Source organism: Seriola aureovittata, chromosome 22, assembly GCF_021018895.1.
Source record: "Seriola aureovittata isolate HTS-2021-v1 ecotype China chromosome 22, ASM2101889v1, whole genome shotgun sequence".
NCBI lineage: Eukaryota > Metazoa > Chordata > Actinopteri > Carangiformes > Carangidae > Seriola > Seriola aureovittata.
Genome location: NC_079385.1, coordinates 20,019,574 through 20,035,966, shown reverse-complemented (window position 1 = coordinate 20,035,966; position 16,393 = coordinate 20,019,574). Strand labels below are relative to the sequence as shown.

The 16,393-nt window shown below is 40.7% G+C and overlaps 1 protein-coding gene across 1 annotated transcript; it reads right to left on the bottom strand.

Annotated features, from left to right (window-relative positions):
• Positions 1-539: 539 nt before the first annotated feature.
• On the bottom strand, positions 540-8,248 carry LOC130163656 (tetraspanin-7-like). The gene is made up of 9 exons (XM_056367989.1): positions 8,087-8,248; positions 6,318-6,374; positions 4,614-4,733; positions 4,436-4,510; positions 3,887-3,982; positions 3,632-3,754; positions 3,402-3,434; positions 3,221-3,304; positions 540-2,171 (listed from the first exon to the last, which is right to left on the bottom strand). The coding sequence occupies exons 1-9, from the start codon at positions 8,144-8,146 to the stop codon at positions 2,079-2,081; spliced, it is 741 nt and encodes a 246-aa protein (XP_056223964.1). The 5' UTR covers positions 8,147-8,248; the 3' UTR covers positions 540-2,078.
• Between the last annotated feature and the right edge of the window lie 8,145 nt (positions 8,249-16,393).

Here is a 16,393-nt window from a genome sequence, read left to right as displayed (position 1 = left end):
AGTCGTTTTTAATTAACTACTGAAAAGAAACGGGTCCAGCACAGAGAATTTACTTCTGTCTTATTTTTTTTCTCTGTTCATTCTGTTAAATAAACACAAACATCAAGCAGGAGAAATGTGGTCTTTAACATTTTCTTTGAGGAGTCGTCATGTGAGACGCTTCTCTTTTTAAAAAAATAACCTTGTCGTGGGCAGAAGATGCACCAGAGCCGCCGTTCTCTGTTCATAATCGACCTCTGAACTCCGGGAGCTCCTGCGAACGAGGCAACTGACTGAACTGAACCAGCCCAGAGCTGCTGAAACTTTTATGCTGACAACAAGTTTCAGGGAGATTCTCCCGCTAACGCCGTGCTGAATTATAACGAGGCTCGCTGTTTGACCCCCGCAGTGAAACCAAGCTGAAGATGCTGTTTCCAAAAAAACTCAGATCATGCCAAAAGAACCACCCCCCCCCCCCAAATCCTTCCCTCCCGCCCTCCCTATTAGTTTCCATCAGCCCTTTATCAAAACCAGGAAATAACAGTTGGACAAAGCATTAGTACAGTGTAGGCATTCAGAGTTTATTCTGAAATTAAATGAGTGCAGATCTCACAATAAAACAGTTTGTGTCATAGTATTTCTCTTCTATTTAAATATTTTTTTTTTTTTGTAAATGGTGGTGAGGTGTTCACTGCCTGTGGGAGACCTGAACACTTAACTAACCTGAGGAGCTATGTTATTGTTATTGTTGTTGTTGCTGTTTTAAAAAATACAACACTGGAGGTGAGGACGATCCTCATCTTACAACTGTCTGTGTCTCGCTGCTAGAAATTTAATACTAAGCGCAATCATATAAAAGCTCTTATCAGTGCAGATGAAAGCAATAGTAACATTGACAATATGTATAACAAGGCAGCTTTAAATCTAAGCTAGTTAGCAGTTTCCCCCTCGCAATGGAATTTAATTGCAGGAACAAGTAAATCCACAAATACATTTTGAATACAACAGCACACAGTCTTGACAGTGCTGACCTTTTTAGAGAATGGAAAAACTGGAGAGTTCAAAATGGACGACTTGATCCTATTAGCCAGTTAGCTCTGTTGCACCACAGCCTGTCCACTTCCTGTTTGTGCCATTGTACCGAAACCTGCTGCAATTCACTGCGCTCACTTAATTTTTTTGTTAATGAATTGGAGTGAATGGAGCTAAACGGTTAAAATAATTATGTACACCTGCTTTTAGACAAAAAAAGCCCAAATTCTATGGTTCTATATTCTATAGTTTTTGCAGATACAGGATCTATTCAGCAATAAATCAAAGTCTTAAAGTCTTTTTGTTTTTCTTACAGGGAATGCAATTTTGCCCATAAAATGTTAGCATTCTTCTAATGTATGCTGATTGGTCGGATTTACGACTAATTGCTACAGGACACCTTTCCTGGGATTTGAAATGAAGTTGAATGACTGTGGTTAAAACAAAAAACTTACAGCTTCAGGTGTAACACATGCGCGTTAAGAAGCAGTTAGCTAGCTTGCTAGCTGACCTTTCACTGGGTCCGTAACAGTTAACTGTGTAACTAGTGTTTCTGACATCTAGCTGGAAAAGGTGAAAGACTATGCTAGCATGTTGCTGCCTGCTAAGTGTGTTAGCAATTAGCTCGCTGGCTACAGTAGTTCGCCAAGGACACAGATTTTCCAAATTACCCTATTAATGCTTTTAAAACCACTAGGGGGTGTTATGACCTCCTCCGGATGATAGAGCTTTAGTCAGATATGGAGAAGGGTGGAGCTTAGGAACTGCTTCCTTCCTACAATATATGTCTGTTATGTAAGACTACTACAATACTTCTGGCCATAGAGTAACAAAAAATATAATTCACAAAAAAATAAACGTTTGCTCTTCAAGCAAGATTTTCTACAATAGAAAGCAGTGAAAGCAATGAAATGTTCCTGCAGCATCGTCCTTCTGTCTCCGGCTTTCAGTTTCATTCTCTTAAAAGGCAGAAATGTCGTAAAAAAAGTAAATGAGTGATTTATTGACCGTGTAGTCCTCTAATTACAGTGCAGAGGTTAAAGGTCAGGGGTCGAGGGTGGTTCCCTTCAGTAGCCCTTCATGGCCATGGACGATCCTCCCGTGCTGTCATGACGTTTGACCTGGTGGATCATCAGGAAGGAGACCACCAGGCCCAGCAGCTGTAAAGACAGGTCGTCAGTTAGAGAAACATTCAAACTGTTCAACACCTTTTTAATTCAAACCAGAAGTGAAAGACGCCAATGTGAGCAACCATCTGTCTAATCCACACTGCATACAACTGCTGCTAGATGGAGTCTGACAGCTGCTGTAAAGATGTTTTTTTGTTTGTTTTTGTTTGTTTGTTGGTTTAACAGCTGAATGAGTTGTTGAGCTTTCTGATCTCATTTCAGGGGATGAGTGGAACTGAAAAAAATAAACAGTTTTCGCCCAAAACACAGTTGCAAACCGGGAGGTACGACTGGGTCTCTACACTTTTTTAAACGTTTAAATTTCAATGATATTCTCAGTGTTTTTCAATATAGCGGTGTCCTGGATAGCAAGTAAATGTTAATCAGATTAAATATTTCAGCTTTGTATCCGTGAAAGAGTCCTCCGTCCCGAAACTGAGATCAAAACATTCCCTGTACCTGTATCACTAACGTCCGATCCAAGAAATCGAGGCTGACCAGAGGCTTTACTTTTGCTTTGCTTCAACTACGCTGACCGTTAGCTTGCTAAGCCAACAGAAAGTATTGGCTGTACAAAAAACTAAAGCAAATTCTTGCTGAAATACATTTTACCTTAGCAAAACATAAACCTGACATCGGTTCAGCGCCTTCTACAAGACAACAGCCCAACATTGATCCAAAATCTAACAACGTGTCCCGACACTGTGTTCGGAATTTGAGGCTAACGTTGGGGCTAAAGCTAACATTAGTTAAGCTAAGTGTGAAGTAGTTAACTGCACGAACATGAACTCAAGAAACCCTTGAAAACAGATTTAAATTTAGATTTAAATGATGTTAAGTATTTCTCGTAGTTGGGCAGTTAGCAATAAAGTTAGCCTAGCGTTGCTGCTGAGAGGACCAAACCCAAAGCTTTATATGCGCATTGGGATAATATATCTTGAAAGTTTTGGAAAGGAGGTTGGTGACGATATCTGGATAAAAATGCAGTCACAAAACACAACAACAACAACAACAACAACTAATGAGAATAACAAACTTACTGCAGTGACGGAAAATCCAAAGAAGAAGCCCATGACGATCTTCAATAGTAGGTCCACCCATGAAAAGATGGCATCACTGCAGGTCTGCAGACAGTGAGGTGGAGAAAGGGTCATTACCTGGAAAGATCACCACCTGGTGGACTTGCTATTGCTTTGATTGATTGCTTGTTTGATTGAGTACCTGTTCATAAATTTCGGATGGGCCCATGGTTCCCTGTAAGAAAACAACAGCAGAGTATTGTCACCATATTTAGCAAAGAGAAACAGGCCACTGCTTATCCTCACACATCCAAAGTAAAGGCCTCAGTTTTCTGACAGATTTCAACTTTTAACTCCAGAGATCTCGATCAATGGAGCCACAAACCTACAATTAACCAACATTTCTAAATCTGATATTCCAGTTTCACTAACCAAAGGTTTGGGTTTACATTTGCTATGTCCTCCGAAGAGGCCAGGTGCACGCGAGCTGCACTCACAGGATTCAGGGATTTTATTTCCCCAGTCGCTGGCGCTCGACAGCCCACAGCACTGGGCCTGCAAACACATGAGAAAGTGAGTTTCAACGATTGGACATAGTCTTCGACAGGGGGGGGGTTTATTTAGCTTAAATGTGAAATGTTAATTTTCAAATTTCAGTGCAGTACATTAAAATACAAAGAACATTACAGTCATCTGTATCCCTTCAAGCAGCTGTCTCAGTCCCTCGTCTTCCATTAAGGGCTTTGCAATTTCAGCGGAGATGTTCTTGAACTCATCTCTGATCTGCAAAGAGATTATGAAGCAGGTCGAGGTTTTATATTAATACTGTGAAAGTATAAATGAATCAGTCCACAGAGAAATGCACACAGCCTGTATTCAGAAACTGAGCCTTAAAACCAGCCGCCAGGACTTCTGGAACTTTAGCCCCGCCCACCTGGACCCACCATCCAAACCTTGCAGGATTTGTTTGGTATATTCGGTTGGTATTTGGTATATTTTTAATGCATCGCTCAGAAAAAAAGGTCAGCCAATCAGAGAAGAGGCTCAGAGCCACAGGTTGCATCAAGTTAACAAAGGTAGCGTCAAGATGGACAGAAATAGAACAACATTTAGCATCGAGGTGACAGATGGAGAGTGATGGAGTCAGAACAGAGAGAGTAAAAACAAGATCAAGATAAAGAGAGAAAAATTAGCATCAAAAAATCAATAGATAGTAAATAGATGAAGATAAATGACCTTGTTTCTTGCGACAACGATAACAATGCCAAAGATCAGCATGATGACCATCCCAACCCCCATGAAGCCTGCGAACTGTGTGATGGAACAAGAACAACATTCAAAGTTTAATCCAATCAAAGAGACGGATATCTCAGGTGAAAAGTTAATACTTATTAGTTCCGCCTCTTGTACGTACTATTTTTAGGAATATGCCTTTCTCACTGCAGCCTGCGTAGATTCCCAGGCAGGAGATGCCGAGGACGCCGATGGCGAACACCCACAGCCATCCCAGACCGGGGGTCCCGAACGCCGACAGCTACTCCGCCATGACAGGACAAAGACACAACCTCAAACACTGAGTTACTGGAAATTTAAAATGACATTTTTCTTACCATCAATAAATAAAAAACACACATTATACAATCAATACTTTACATGTTAAAGATAAAGTCTAAATATCCACAGGACGTGTTGAGTTTTTATAATTTACTATTCTGAGCATATACCAGTATTTATTTTATTTTATTTTATCACTGATGATGCATCTTAGGACAATGATAATAATTAATATTTATCTATTTTTGATGTAGTTACTCTTTAAATTATTATTCAGATTGCGATACAAGAAATGATGGATTCAGAATTTGTTGATTTTATTGTCTTTGGCTTAACGCTACACGGCAGATTCACATCCAGAATCCAGATGTTAAAGAGGCGGTTCAGGTCATGTGACGTGGAGTTGCGTGAGGTTCTTATCTACAGTCGGTGTACGTAGATCCGGATCAGCGCGCTCACGGTTTCGAGGAGCTCCAGTGTAAGATCAGTTCGTCGTTGGTGTTTTCATGGGATTTTATTGGCAGAGCGTGATGATTGCAATCAAACGTGTTGTGACATTTATATTTAAATATATGACGCCAGTTTTTTCATCCAGTGTAATTTCACAGACCAAAACATTGTATTTTATTGGGGCCGGTTCTGTTTAAAGGAACCATATCAGGTTTCCTGGAAAAAGCGGTTACTGGAATGCTGGAAATCTAAAACCTGAGCGTGTTTTTTGGAACAAGCTCAACAGAAATGGAAGTCAAATTTGATTATTTAAAAACAATGGCCCGAGGCCGTTCTCTTCCAGAAATATAAATCATCCGTCATGTAACCCTTCAGTATTTCTGATCTGATAACATTGTGAGAGCCATCCTGGTTTTGTGTCAACTGTGGAAATAAAACCCCACCCCACCCCCCCACCCCCCCGAGCAACATCTGTTCTGCATTAAGACAAGAAACCAGAGCCTGCACTACATCTGGGCAGCTGTTCGCCTCCTCATAAGACTCATTATCCATCACCTCGGCTTGTTCTAAACATTTCCCCTCAGGTATTTTCACATGAGCTCCAAACAGGATTACAACATGCCCCGTCCTGACGAGCGCAATCCAAAACAATCTTCACAAATGCAAACACACGGTTTTCGTTCTGATTAAAACCACAAGCAGCTTTTACTCTGGTCACACAAGGACCTTTCTTTAAATGTTGCAATAAATGAAAAAGCCATTATGATTAAACAGTTGATTCATTTGTGGTTTGTTTATTGCTTAAAGGATAATTCAGGTTTATTGTAACTTTGGTTTTTATTCTTGTAGGTTTATGTTTCAGTCAATCAAACTCAAACTCAAAGTGAGCACAGCTGAGATGTTTACGGCGGTTAGATATGACGGTAAAAACTATGAAGTTCATCCCATAATGCTTTGCACTATTTGTCCTTTTGTATCGTCCTGGTAAAAAAACAAAACAAATGATAAGATACAAATATGATGACTGGCTTTATGTTTGTTGTGTTCTGATTCCACACTGAAAAACATGTGGATTACTGTTGTTGTTGTTGTTGTTGTTGTTGTTGTTGTTTACCTGGTAGCTGATGCTGGTGGCCTTCACTGCCGTGAAGATCAGCAAACATCCAACGATCTGAGGACACATCACATTAGTTAGCGTGAGTTTAACAAAATAAAAGCTCCACGTATGGAGACTGAAGAGTGACGCCATAAAACTGATTCTTTAAAAGAAGAAAAAATAAAAATATAAATCTGAATTTCAATGTTAAAATCCCACATTGTCTCCAATATGACAAAAACAACAAAGTTTGTTTATCTAAATCCATTCGTCCCTTTGTCGCTGCTCGTTTCCCCACTGTGGGACTGAGAAAGGATTATTATCTTATCTTATCTTGGACAAAGTCAAACTCATATAACTTTATTTCATATTCTAGTTTGGATCCTAGAGTTTCCTACAATGTTAAATGCATCGGGTGTAGAAAGTGTGTAAATGTTTCACAGGATATTCTGAAAATCAATCATACGAAAGGTTTGAGTTCATGTAAACATTAAACAGCTTCAAAAACACCAGAAACAACCTGATGACATAATATAAATGACATTAAACAGCCTTTTACAGCAGCTTTAAAAACTGGAAGTGGCTGGAAAATGGTCTCTAACATTCATAAAGTGTGTTTACTATGTCATTTATATTTATAATTTTATATTATATTATCATGTTTTGTATTGTTTTATTATTTATATTTATTTATTGTCCTCCAGGCATCACATCTGCAGTCGTTGACGCTTTATTCTTCGTAGCTGTATTTCTGCTCTGAGCCACTAGAGGGAGACACAGATCTAAACACTCAGACTTTCTGTGACCGACCTGAAGGTCGAAACAAACACTCACTCACAAGAAAAAAGAAAAGTGTGTCGGGCACCAAGAAAAGGAAAAACATCACTTTCATCTGTGTTTTTCATTCTTGAGCCTCATTTTGTCTTTTTCATCTCGGAGAAATGAGTTAATCTTCATTATTGTTCCTTATTGTTTTTAAAGTGACACTTTTAATAACGATTACATTCCTTCACTAAAGAAAACAAAAGGCGGCTCCTTTAATGTTTCCGCCCTTCTTTAAATTGATTTTCTCTTCTGCTGGTTTTTTCTTTGCCCATCCAGCTGAGTGCCTGATGTTTCTGCAGCAGCTTCATTAGTGAGAGTAGTGAGGGTTGTGTGGGCGGGTTGAAATATGAACCTGCATCAGAGCTTTTCACTTTAGCTTCTGCTCTTCGTCTTGAGGGTTTTACTGGAAGTGAATTTTTATTGAACATCAGCCAAAAAAAAAAAAACCGCACAAAAAAAAAATCAGTTTGATGTTTTATCACTTTCCTACATGACACCACCAACACTGCCACCATTTTGTTGTTGTTTTGTTTTGGGCTTTTATTGTCAATAAATCTGCATCTTGTAGTTTTGATACTACACATTTTTTCTCCACCGTTTGTTTTCAGAAAAAGCTAAAAATCAAACAGATTTTTTAACAAACAATTATTATTAAACAATTATATATTGTCTTTTGTTGCCATGTTTTCACCCAGCTCATGCGTCCCTGTCCGTTTATGAACATGTAAAATTAAAACTGAATTGTTTAAGGAGGGTGAAACTAAGATGAACAAGAATTGCGTAACTACTTTTTTGGTGGATTGTTTTTTCCCAGTTTTCCTCTTTTTAAAAAAACAATCTTTCGTTTCAAACACAAATACTAAACTAAATAAAAAATTAAATAAACCAAAGATATAACTGAAAATGAAATTAGAAATATAAAAAAAAAAAAGGAAAAATAGGAAAATAGTTTTTCTACTTACAGCAAACAACACATTGAAGAAGATGAAGAGACATTTGAGGCATCCATTAATTTTTCCCATCTTCAGTTTTCAGTGATTTGTTCTCAGCAGATGAAGAAGTGAAGCAGTGTGTGTGTGTGTGTGATGATGTGCAGCAGTGTGTGCTGTGATAAAGTACATGCACAGACAATCTGCAGGAGGATAGACGCAGAGTTACAACACACAGAGCTGCACTGCCGTCAAACTCTTCTATCTACTTCTTAAAGCGGAAGCGATCAGGGGAACAAATCAAGGGAAACGACAAGATGCAACTGAAAGGGTTTCACCTGCGACTGAATAAAACTTCTTTTACACTTATTAAGTCATTAAAGAAGTTTTTATTGTATTCTTATGATTTTAACTTTTGCAGATTGAGTTCAGCACTTGAAGACATGTCTTTTTCGTATTTTACCTTTTTATCCTTTTTAATTATAAGAACACGCAAAATTAATTCACAACATTCACATAGAAGTTTGACTATTTAAAACATTCGTTCAAACATGTTTTAAACATGGTGTTTGATTGTTTTATAATGAGGCTTAATTTCCAAATGTAATGTTTGAGAGGGTGTGAGGAGGACTGAACAAAGTGTGGGAGCGCTGAACATTATTTGTCTAGATGATCTAGTGCGGAGAAAGTTCTTGACGAACTGTGATTCAGGGTTCAAGGAAATTCAAATGTCATTTTATTGACAAAAAGAATAGATACCAAACCAAACGAGGGGAACAGACGCTGTGAAAATTAAAGCTTCCGTAAACTATGTCTTGAAAACAGTAAAATGTAATTCTTGGAAAGAAAAAAAGGATTTTTAATTAAAGAATCAAATATAACAGAAAAAAGACCAAACAAACAAATGGAAAAACAGAATAAAAGAAGAAACTGCTGCTCCAGAAGAAAAAGAAGAAAGAACAGAAGTTATTTACATGAAAATGATGTTCTGTTGCACCTTTGTGTCCGATCTGACTGCTCTAGATCTATGAAGGGCTTACAGCAGGAAGACCGCACCCCTTTGTAGTATGTATGTGTGTGTATGTCTGTGTGTATGTGTGTGTGTGTGTGTGTGTGTGTGTGTGTGTATGTGTGTGTGTGTGTGTGTGTGTGTGTGTGTGTGTGTGTGTGTGTGTGTGTGAGATAAGGCCTCCATCTCTCCTGCCAACTTCTCAGAAATGAAAAATGTTAGGGTCAAGAAAAAAAACAAACATATGCTGCTTCTACCTCTGAGAAGAGAAAACTGTGGGCGGGGCAGAACAGAGCCCCTCCCCCTCCCCCTCCCCCCACCCCCTGTCCATGTGAACTGAGCAAAAGCAGATGTTGAAAAAACACATCATGAAAATTGCACAACCAATTACAGCTCGTTACCCCCCATCCCCCCCCACCCCCCCATCACCCCCATCCCCCCCCACCCCCCCATCACCCCCATCCCCCCCCACCCCCCCATCCCCCCCCCCCCCCCCATCCCCCGATCACAGACACATTCAATTACATCAGGATAAATTCATGTTAAATAACAAATTCAAATACATGTTTTAAAGAAGCAGTGAATTTTTTCTCAGTTGGACAAACATCATGTTGCAAGAGCTGGAAAGAATGAGGGGCGACAGGAAGTGTAAGACAACTGTATCCTGAACCGTTGCCCTGACAGCAGAAGCTCATGCTCATCACAGGACGACACTGATTGCTTCCTGCCCCCCCCCCCCCCCCCCCCCCCCGTCCCTTGGGATCACCGTCGCCCCGTGTGTTTGGGGACCCAGAGTCTCGCCAGACATATCTATATTTTTTAGTATTTCAATATGAAAATCTTTTCTCTTTTCTCTTCCTGTGAAAATGTGATTTTGAGAAACTAGCTAAAGCGATCGTTAAATTAAAACCACACGTAGAGAAACTTCCAGGTCGCTGTGACTTTAAATCGCCTCCGACGTACAAACAAAAACCATGTTACCGATCCAATTCTAGCAAAACATTTATATGCAACACGTTATTTTCCCCCTCGTGTTGGTTGTGATGCAGTCGGCCTTCGAACGCGTCCTGCTGAAGGACCCTCAGTCAGAACAGGTGCAAACACCTGTCAGGGTTTACCGCTGCTGTGCAGGACGTTTCAGGTGCATTAATCGTGACCTCTTGTTCAATTAACCAATTTCAAAAAAAGGTAAAACTGTGTCACGTTTCAGTTCTGACCGGCATCCGGTTCTTTTTTCTTTTTTTGTTGTTGACATGAGCAGCAGGAAGCAGAAACCACTGACTGTAACCTGGGTCCATCAGAAGCCTCAAAGCTCGAGTCCTAATGAAGCAGATACACATCAGTGTAAGTTCATTTCCTGCCACTTTCATGCAGGCGGGTACACGACATCCTGTCTGGACGACCTCAGACTTAGACTCAGATTGAGATTCAACGATTAACAATTATATTTGGATGAATTAAATTTGCCCAAATCATGAGATTGTACCTGTGTGTTCACTGGGGAGCTGCCGATGGATCCTGCACACGAGCGAGCAGGTGGGTGGAGAGTGTCCTGTCTAATCTTGGGGGGAAGTAAAGTCAAGTCTCTTTGACCATGGTAAGAACGCTTCCCTCCTCCTGGGCGGGACAGTCAAGAGGACACGCTGTCAGTTTCTTTGGTGAGCAGGTCACAGCGCTCTGTAGCATTTAACCCTTTAAGACCTGAGGCGCCCTCGACTGTTAGCGGCGAGCTCATTGTGACCCCCCGCAGCGAATCGCGGTGAATTTAATTTGTCACATGTCTTTGAAAACGACGTAATCTTATAATGCACCTGTACGCTGCATCCGATCTTAACGGGTTAAGACTTCGGTCCCTTGACAACCTTCAACAGGAAGAAACTGGATGCTAGTATGCTAAACTGACTAGCTTTCACTCTGGAAGCTATTTAGCCTAGCATACGTGTGTGAAAATGTGTCTTAGGACACGTTGCAAAAGGTTGATAAAGAAATGAATAAAATATAAACCAGCAAGAATAAAACAGAAAAACACTTTGTACACAAACAGAGAATTCACACGTGTAAAAACCTAATTTTTCGATCTAATAAGTCCAGGATTCCTTCAGTCAACCAGTAAGCAAGACTCCTTACTTGAACTTAGGAGGCGTTCCTCTGAACAGTTACATCAGATACCTGCCAACCAATCAGGATCCAGGATTCTTCCCTCCGTCTGGAGTTTGCCTGTGGCTTCAGGAATGTGCAGGTCTGAGCACAGAGGATTTACGAGCCTCATTGTTTACGTTTTTATTGGAAAAGCTTCACCGACACCGACCCGAACTTTAACAGCAGACCACAGTGAGGATGGCGGGGGGGGGGGGCGACTTGTTTACTTGTTTACTTAAATTCACACACATAGAAAGTTAAATGTTAAAGTCATCAGTGAAAGGCTCAAAGTGGAAGAAAAAAAAAATATATGAAAAACACAATTAGTTGTTATTATTCACATTTTAATGTCAAAAACAAGCATTTCTTATAAATAACGTAAGAATCTGAAATCAATCCCTGTTTTTATTTTTTCTGTTAAGATGTTTCCAACCACTCAAAGCTTCATCACATTCACAGAAACGAAACAATGAGGTTCGTTTGTGGTTTGACCACCAACGGCTGGAGACAGTTACTGGACGCAGCGTCTCAGACGTCCCGTCCTCATGGTCGCGTCAGCTGATGACCACGCGACAGACCGGAAAGATGCAACATGTAAATCAGGCTGAGAGGAGGTGAATCTCTCAGCGTCTTCTCTGACAGATGTTTCTTTGATCGGTTTTTGAAGGAGAAGTGAAAAGCAAGATTTTAGGGAACTAAAGGTTTTGGTTTCAACTCCTCGTCAATATGTTCACATCATCATCACCTTCCTCTCCTGCGCCGACCGGACTCAGAGGTTTTGCAAAGAAAATGAGACGTGGATCTCAATCAGTCTGCGAGAGAAATTTCCCGTTAACAAGAAGTTAAGAGCAGGTGCTGGTTACAAGCAGCACGCACACACACACACACACACACACACACACACACAGGAGCTTCTTAATACGTATCAAGGTATTTTAACGATGAGTCATCAGTGTTGCACGCGGCGGGGGGGCGGAGCTGTGAGGATGTGAGCGACAGACACACCTTAAAATCTAAAGAAAAACCAAGAGATGGAAAGTGAAAACACACCGTCAGACGAACGAAGGGTAAATGCGAAGTCACGTGTGTGTGTGTGTGTGTGTGTGTGTGTGTGTGTTGGTACACTTATCTTCTAATCTATGAATTCTTACATCAGCCCGTGACCCTGACGGGACCTTATGACTTATCACGTTACCTTGGCAACGCCCAAAACGTTTTTACTCCCTCTCTTCACTTTCGTCGGTTCATATTTACATAGAAACTTCTTGTTTCTCGTAACAGTAACGTTGGGTTTGTTCCTGCCATCCATCTTCTTCCTCTTCCTTCTTTTTCTTTATGGCGGTTTCCTACTGTTTTCTTGTAACGCTTCTGGGAGTTCCCCTTATAATAAAGCCATTGTTTAATCACAACGCTATGAACTCTGGGTAATTCCCTGAGGCAAACTGCAGAAAAGAGGCCTTCATGAGGATGGACAAACATATAACTCTGACTCCCAAGGTTTGCATTTTGGTAGAAAACGTCCAATCACAGAGCTTTAAATTCTCCTATAATCCGAGGGCAGGAGATGAAATCAGTTCACTTGTTTCAGAAACTGTTTTATCCTCAAACTGTAGTGACGAAGTTTTTTATTTTATTCTTTCTGATTCAGATTCAGATTTTATTTCTCCCACAAAGAGCAGCTCACCCCGACCTCAAGTTACAGACTCACAGACAAAGCATCAACTCGGGTCGATACAAGCAGCAACGAAAACACTTTGTGTCACAGTTTCCATCCTGAATAAATAATATAAGAACAATTTGATTTAAATACGTCATTTAAAAAGAGAAGTGTTGGCGTGTGGACTGACAGCAGAAGGAAAGAAGGACTTTCTCCTGCAGCGAGAGCAGAGGCTCATGGGTATTGTAGTATGTAAAGCCAAGCCAAGCTGCTTCCTCAGAAACGAAGATGAAACTTGTGGTTCAATTACTCCGAAAAAAAAACAAGAAATGAAAGTGGGGATTATTATTGTGTTTGCCCGGCGTCCCTCCCACCATCACCTGACCTCAGGGCGTGAACTGAACCGTCACAGCTCCGACGACTTGTAGCTTCTTCTTCTTCTCCATTAACATGCTTATCGCTGTGTTTATAACGTGGTGTTCTGCTGTGACGCTTCTGTTCGTACCTCAGTTTATAAAGTGGAGAAGAAGTGATGCCACAGGTCGGTCGGCTCTGCGAACGCTCGGTTGTGGTTTTCACACTCGCTCTGAGGATGGAAAGTTAGAGCAGATATGTCAGCCTGTTCATGCTGACGCCCCCCCCCCCCCCCCCACAGCAGCCTGCAGTCTGTCTCGAGGTCAGAGGACAAAGAGGCCGTTAAAACCGTTAGAATAAGAGGGAGTGGACTCTTGTTTCCAGCGGACACACACATGTGCAAGTGCACATAACGTTCAGTATCCGCAAATCTAATTCTCAAAGCGTTCTGTGTAGACTCTCTCCGGGAGGTACTGTTACAGTCACAGTATTTAATGCATTAAAAGCATCAGTTTATAGATAGATACTAACTTTATTTAGTTAACAGTAAACACAGAGAGTATTAAGAATATTTAGTGTTAAGTTGGTAGTTTAAATTGTTTAAACTGTAAAATCAAACGATCATCCTTCAACAGAACCCAGTGTCGACTGTAATCCTTCTGTCAGCTGGTTCCTGAGCTCACATTCACCGTGTTGTGACTCGCACTAATGGTGAAGATCCTCATGAACTCATGGAGGTTAAAACAACATCAATTTAAAACAAAAGATCAATTAAAAATATAAATAATAGATGCATGAATCTAGGTTGTAAATGAAAAAGCATAAAGTGACATAAAATTCCAGGGAGGGATGTTTCTATTATACGTTTTACTATTTTATTTTATTTTATTTTTGTTTAATAAAAAAGTGGGAAAACACTTTAAAAAGCATAAAAATTTTGTTTATATTCAAGAAGAATTAAAAAGTAGAACATAAACACATGGTGTATTTTGATACAGTATATTGTAGAATAAATGGAAATGTTTTATTTTTCTTAACCTCCGAATGATAATAATAATAATAATAATAATAATAATAATAATAAAAATGTTCCTACAAAGAAATATGTAAATTAGTAGCAACAATAAGGAATAAGGAAAGTGCTTGAATGAGTCGGTTTAATCAGTGCACAGTAAATGTACAAACAACACGAAGTGAATGATGAATGAATATTTACACCAGTTCAAATGGAGCTATTTTCTACACAGAACCAAACAACAGGTTCCCTCCAGGAAACTTATTAGAACGTCGCTCAGGATTCGCCTGATGTGTTTTTGTGATTTTCATTCAGTGTGCAACACAATGGGCGGTTGTGGTTTTGGTGAGGAGCCGTTTCTGGTGCATCTGCATCTGAAAAACCAAAAGGTGTTAAAAAAAGGAGGAGGAGGGTAAAACTAGAGCAGGGGGTAAATTCATGAACTCTTTGTGTGAGCTGTGGTCAAAAGAAAACAGGTCATGAGGCAGAGCTGCTGTTAAAGCATCTGCTGACCTGGTTGAGGTGACAAAACACAGCTTTTCAATTCACGATGTTGAATTATATTCTCCCTCTTACCGTCAGTGGGGTCTTGTCGTGGTTCATGGCGCCTGGTTTTCCCGCCTGCTGGCTGCTCAGTCCCTGCACACACCTGTTCCCATTTACCTCATCATCCCCTCTGTGTTTAAACACCTCCCTGTTTCCACTCACCGATTGTCGGATTGTCTTTGTGCTCTCTGCCAAGCGCTTCATACCTCAGTTTGCCTGATTCCTGTTTCTGATTATTTGCTGCTTGACTACAGCTCTGCCAGTAAAGACTCTTTACCTGGCAGCATCCACTCTGTTGGAAACTGGGACCTGGTCTTGATTTTGTAGTTTTGTTACTCAGACTTGTGATTAGCCAGGTTTTGCAATTCTACCTTCTCTCTTGCTCTCTCTCGCTCTCTCGCTCTCTCTCTCTCTCTCGCGTGACTTGTCTTGACTGTGTACACTTTGAAATTTTGACCTTTTCTGCCACAAAGGTTTTCTTACTCACACATGTCTTAGTCACAGTTGATGATCTCTCTCAGGTCATGTAGGATTTTCTTTTGTCTTGGTGACTTTGACGGCAGGTTTGTCGTAGGTTTTCTGGCTTAGACTCGTCACAGTTACGTAGGTCTCTCCTTCAGACTTGTTTCAACCACGTAGGAGTCGGACTTTTTGATCATCTGGATTGTTTTGCCTTTGCAACTTTGACCTCTCTCTTCCACACAGGTTTTGTCATTCAGACCTCGTGTTACGACCCGGCCTTGGGGAAACCCTGGCGACTCCCCTCTTCCCAGCTCCCGAGAACCACCAGCCACAAGGAATTACAGCCCATTAGGTTTTCTATTCAAGATGTGTTTATCTTCAGGCTGGGCCAACGGCAAAATAACAAACAGAAGTGACTCAGACTAAAGAACCTAAACTTACTTACTCAAACAAAAGAGGAACAAAAAGACAAGCCGCTAACCTAACTCCTAACCTGACAAAAACAGGAGAACATTGGGTTAAACAAAATTGCCCCCCACCCCTACGGCACCTGGGCTGAGCTTTCACATGAGCAACTATATGCAATATCCGAACATGTGGAGAGAGATGAGCGCCTGCAGAAGCTGGAAGAAGCCGGCCTTAACACTGCAAGCCTGCAGGCTGGAACCAATCAGCTGCCTGGAACAACCTACAAACTCACACAGTCAATCATTCAATCAGGCCCTGCACACCTGCATCCCAACACACACACACACACACACACACACACACACCTCAGCAGGAACCCTAGAAAGAGAGATCCACAACACAAGCACAACATTAAAACGCACACAAATTCTCCATCAGAAAACCAACCAACACCTCGTGACACACACTTGTCTGGGTCTCGTAGACGATGTGTTGGTCATATCGATTTCTTGACTTCCCTTCGTGTAGGTTTTCTAACTCTTGGTCTGACGCGACTCGTCTTGGTTGTGACTCAAACTGAAAGACGTCTTCTGGTCCCGTGGATTTCTCTCAGTCATGTAGGTTCTGACTCTACATGACTGAGTCTTCTTTTCAAGCCCGTAGTGTTTGCATTAGTCATGTAGGTTTTTCTTGACTCTTTTGTCATGCTAACAAAGTAATGTTTAATTTCACTTATGGACAGAAACTCTC

Bases quoted from the DNA above. Each gene is read 5' to 3' on its own strand.
- LOC130163656 (XM_056367989.1), bottom strand. From the start codon at position 8,146: ATGGGAAAAATTAATGGATGCCTCAAATGTCTCTTCATCTTCTTCAAT. The intron at 6,375-8,086 runs GTAAGTAGAAAA...ATGTGTCCTCAG, and splicing joins TCTTCAATGTGTTGTTTGCT to ATCGTTGGATGTTTGCTGAT. The intron at 3,983-4,435 runs GTCATTTATCTT...ATCTCTTTGCAG, and splicing joins TCGTTGTCGCAAGAAACAAG to ATCAGAGATGAGTTCAAGAA.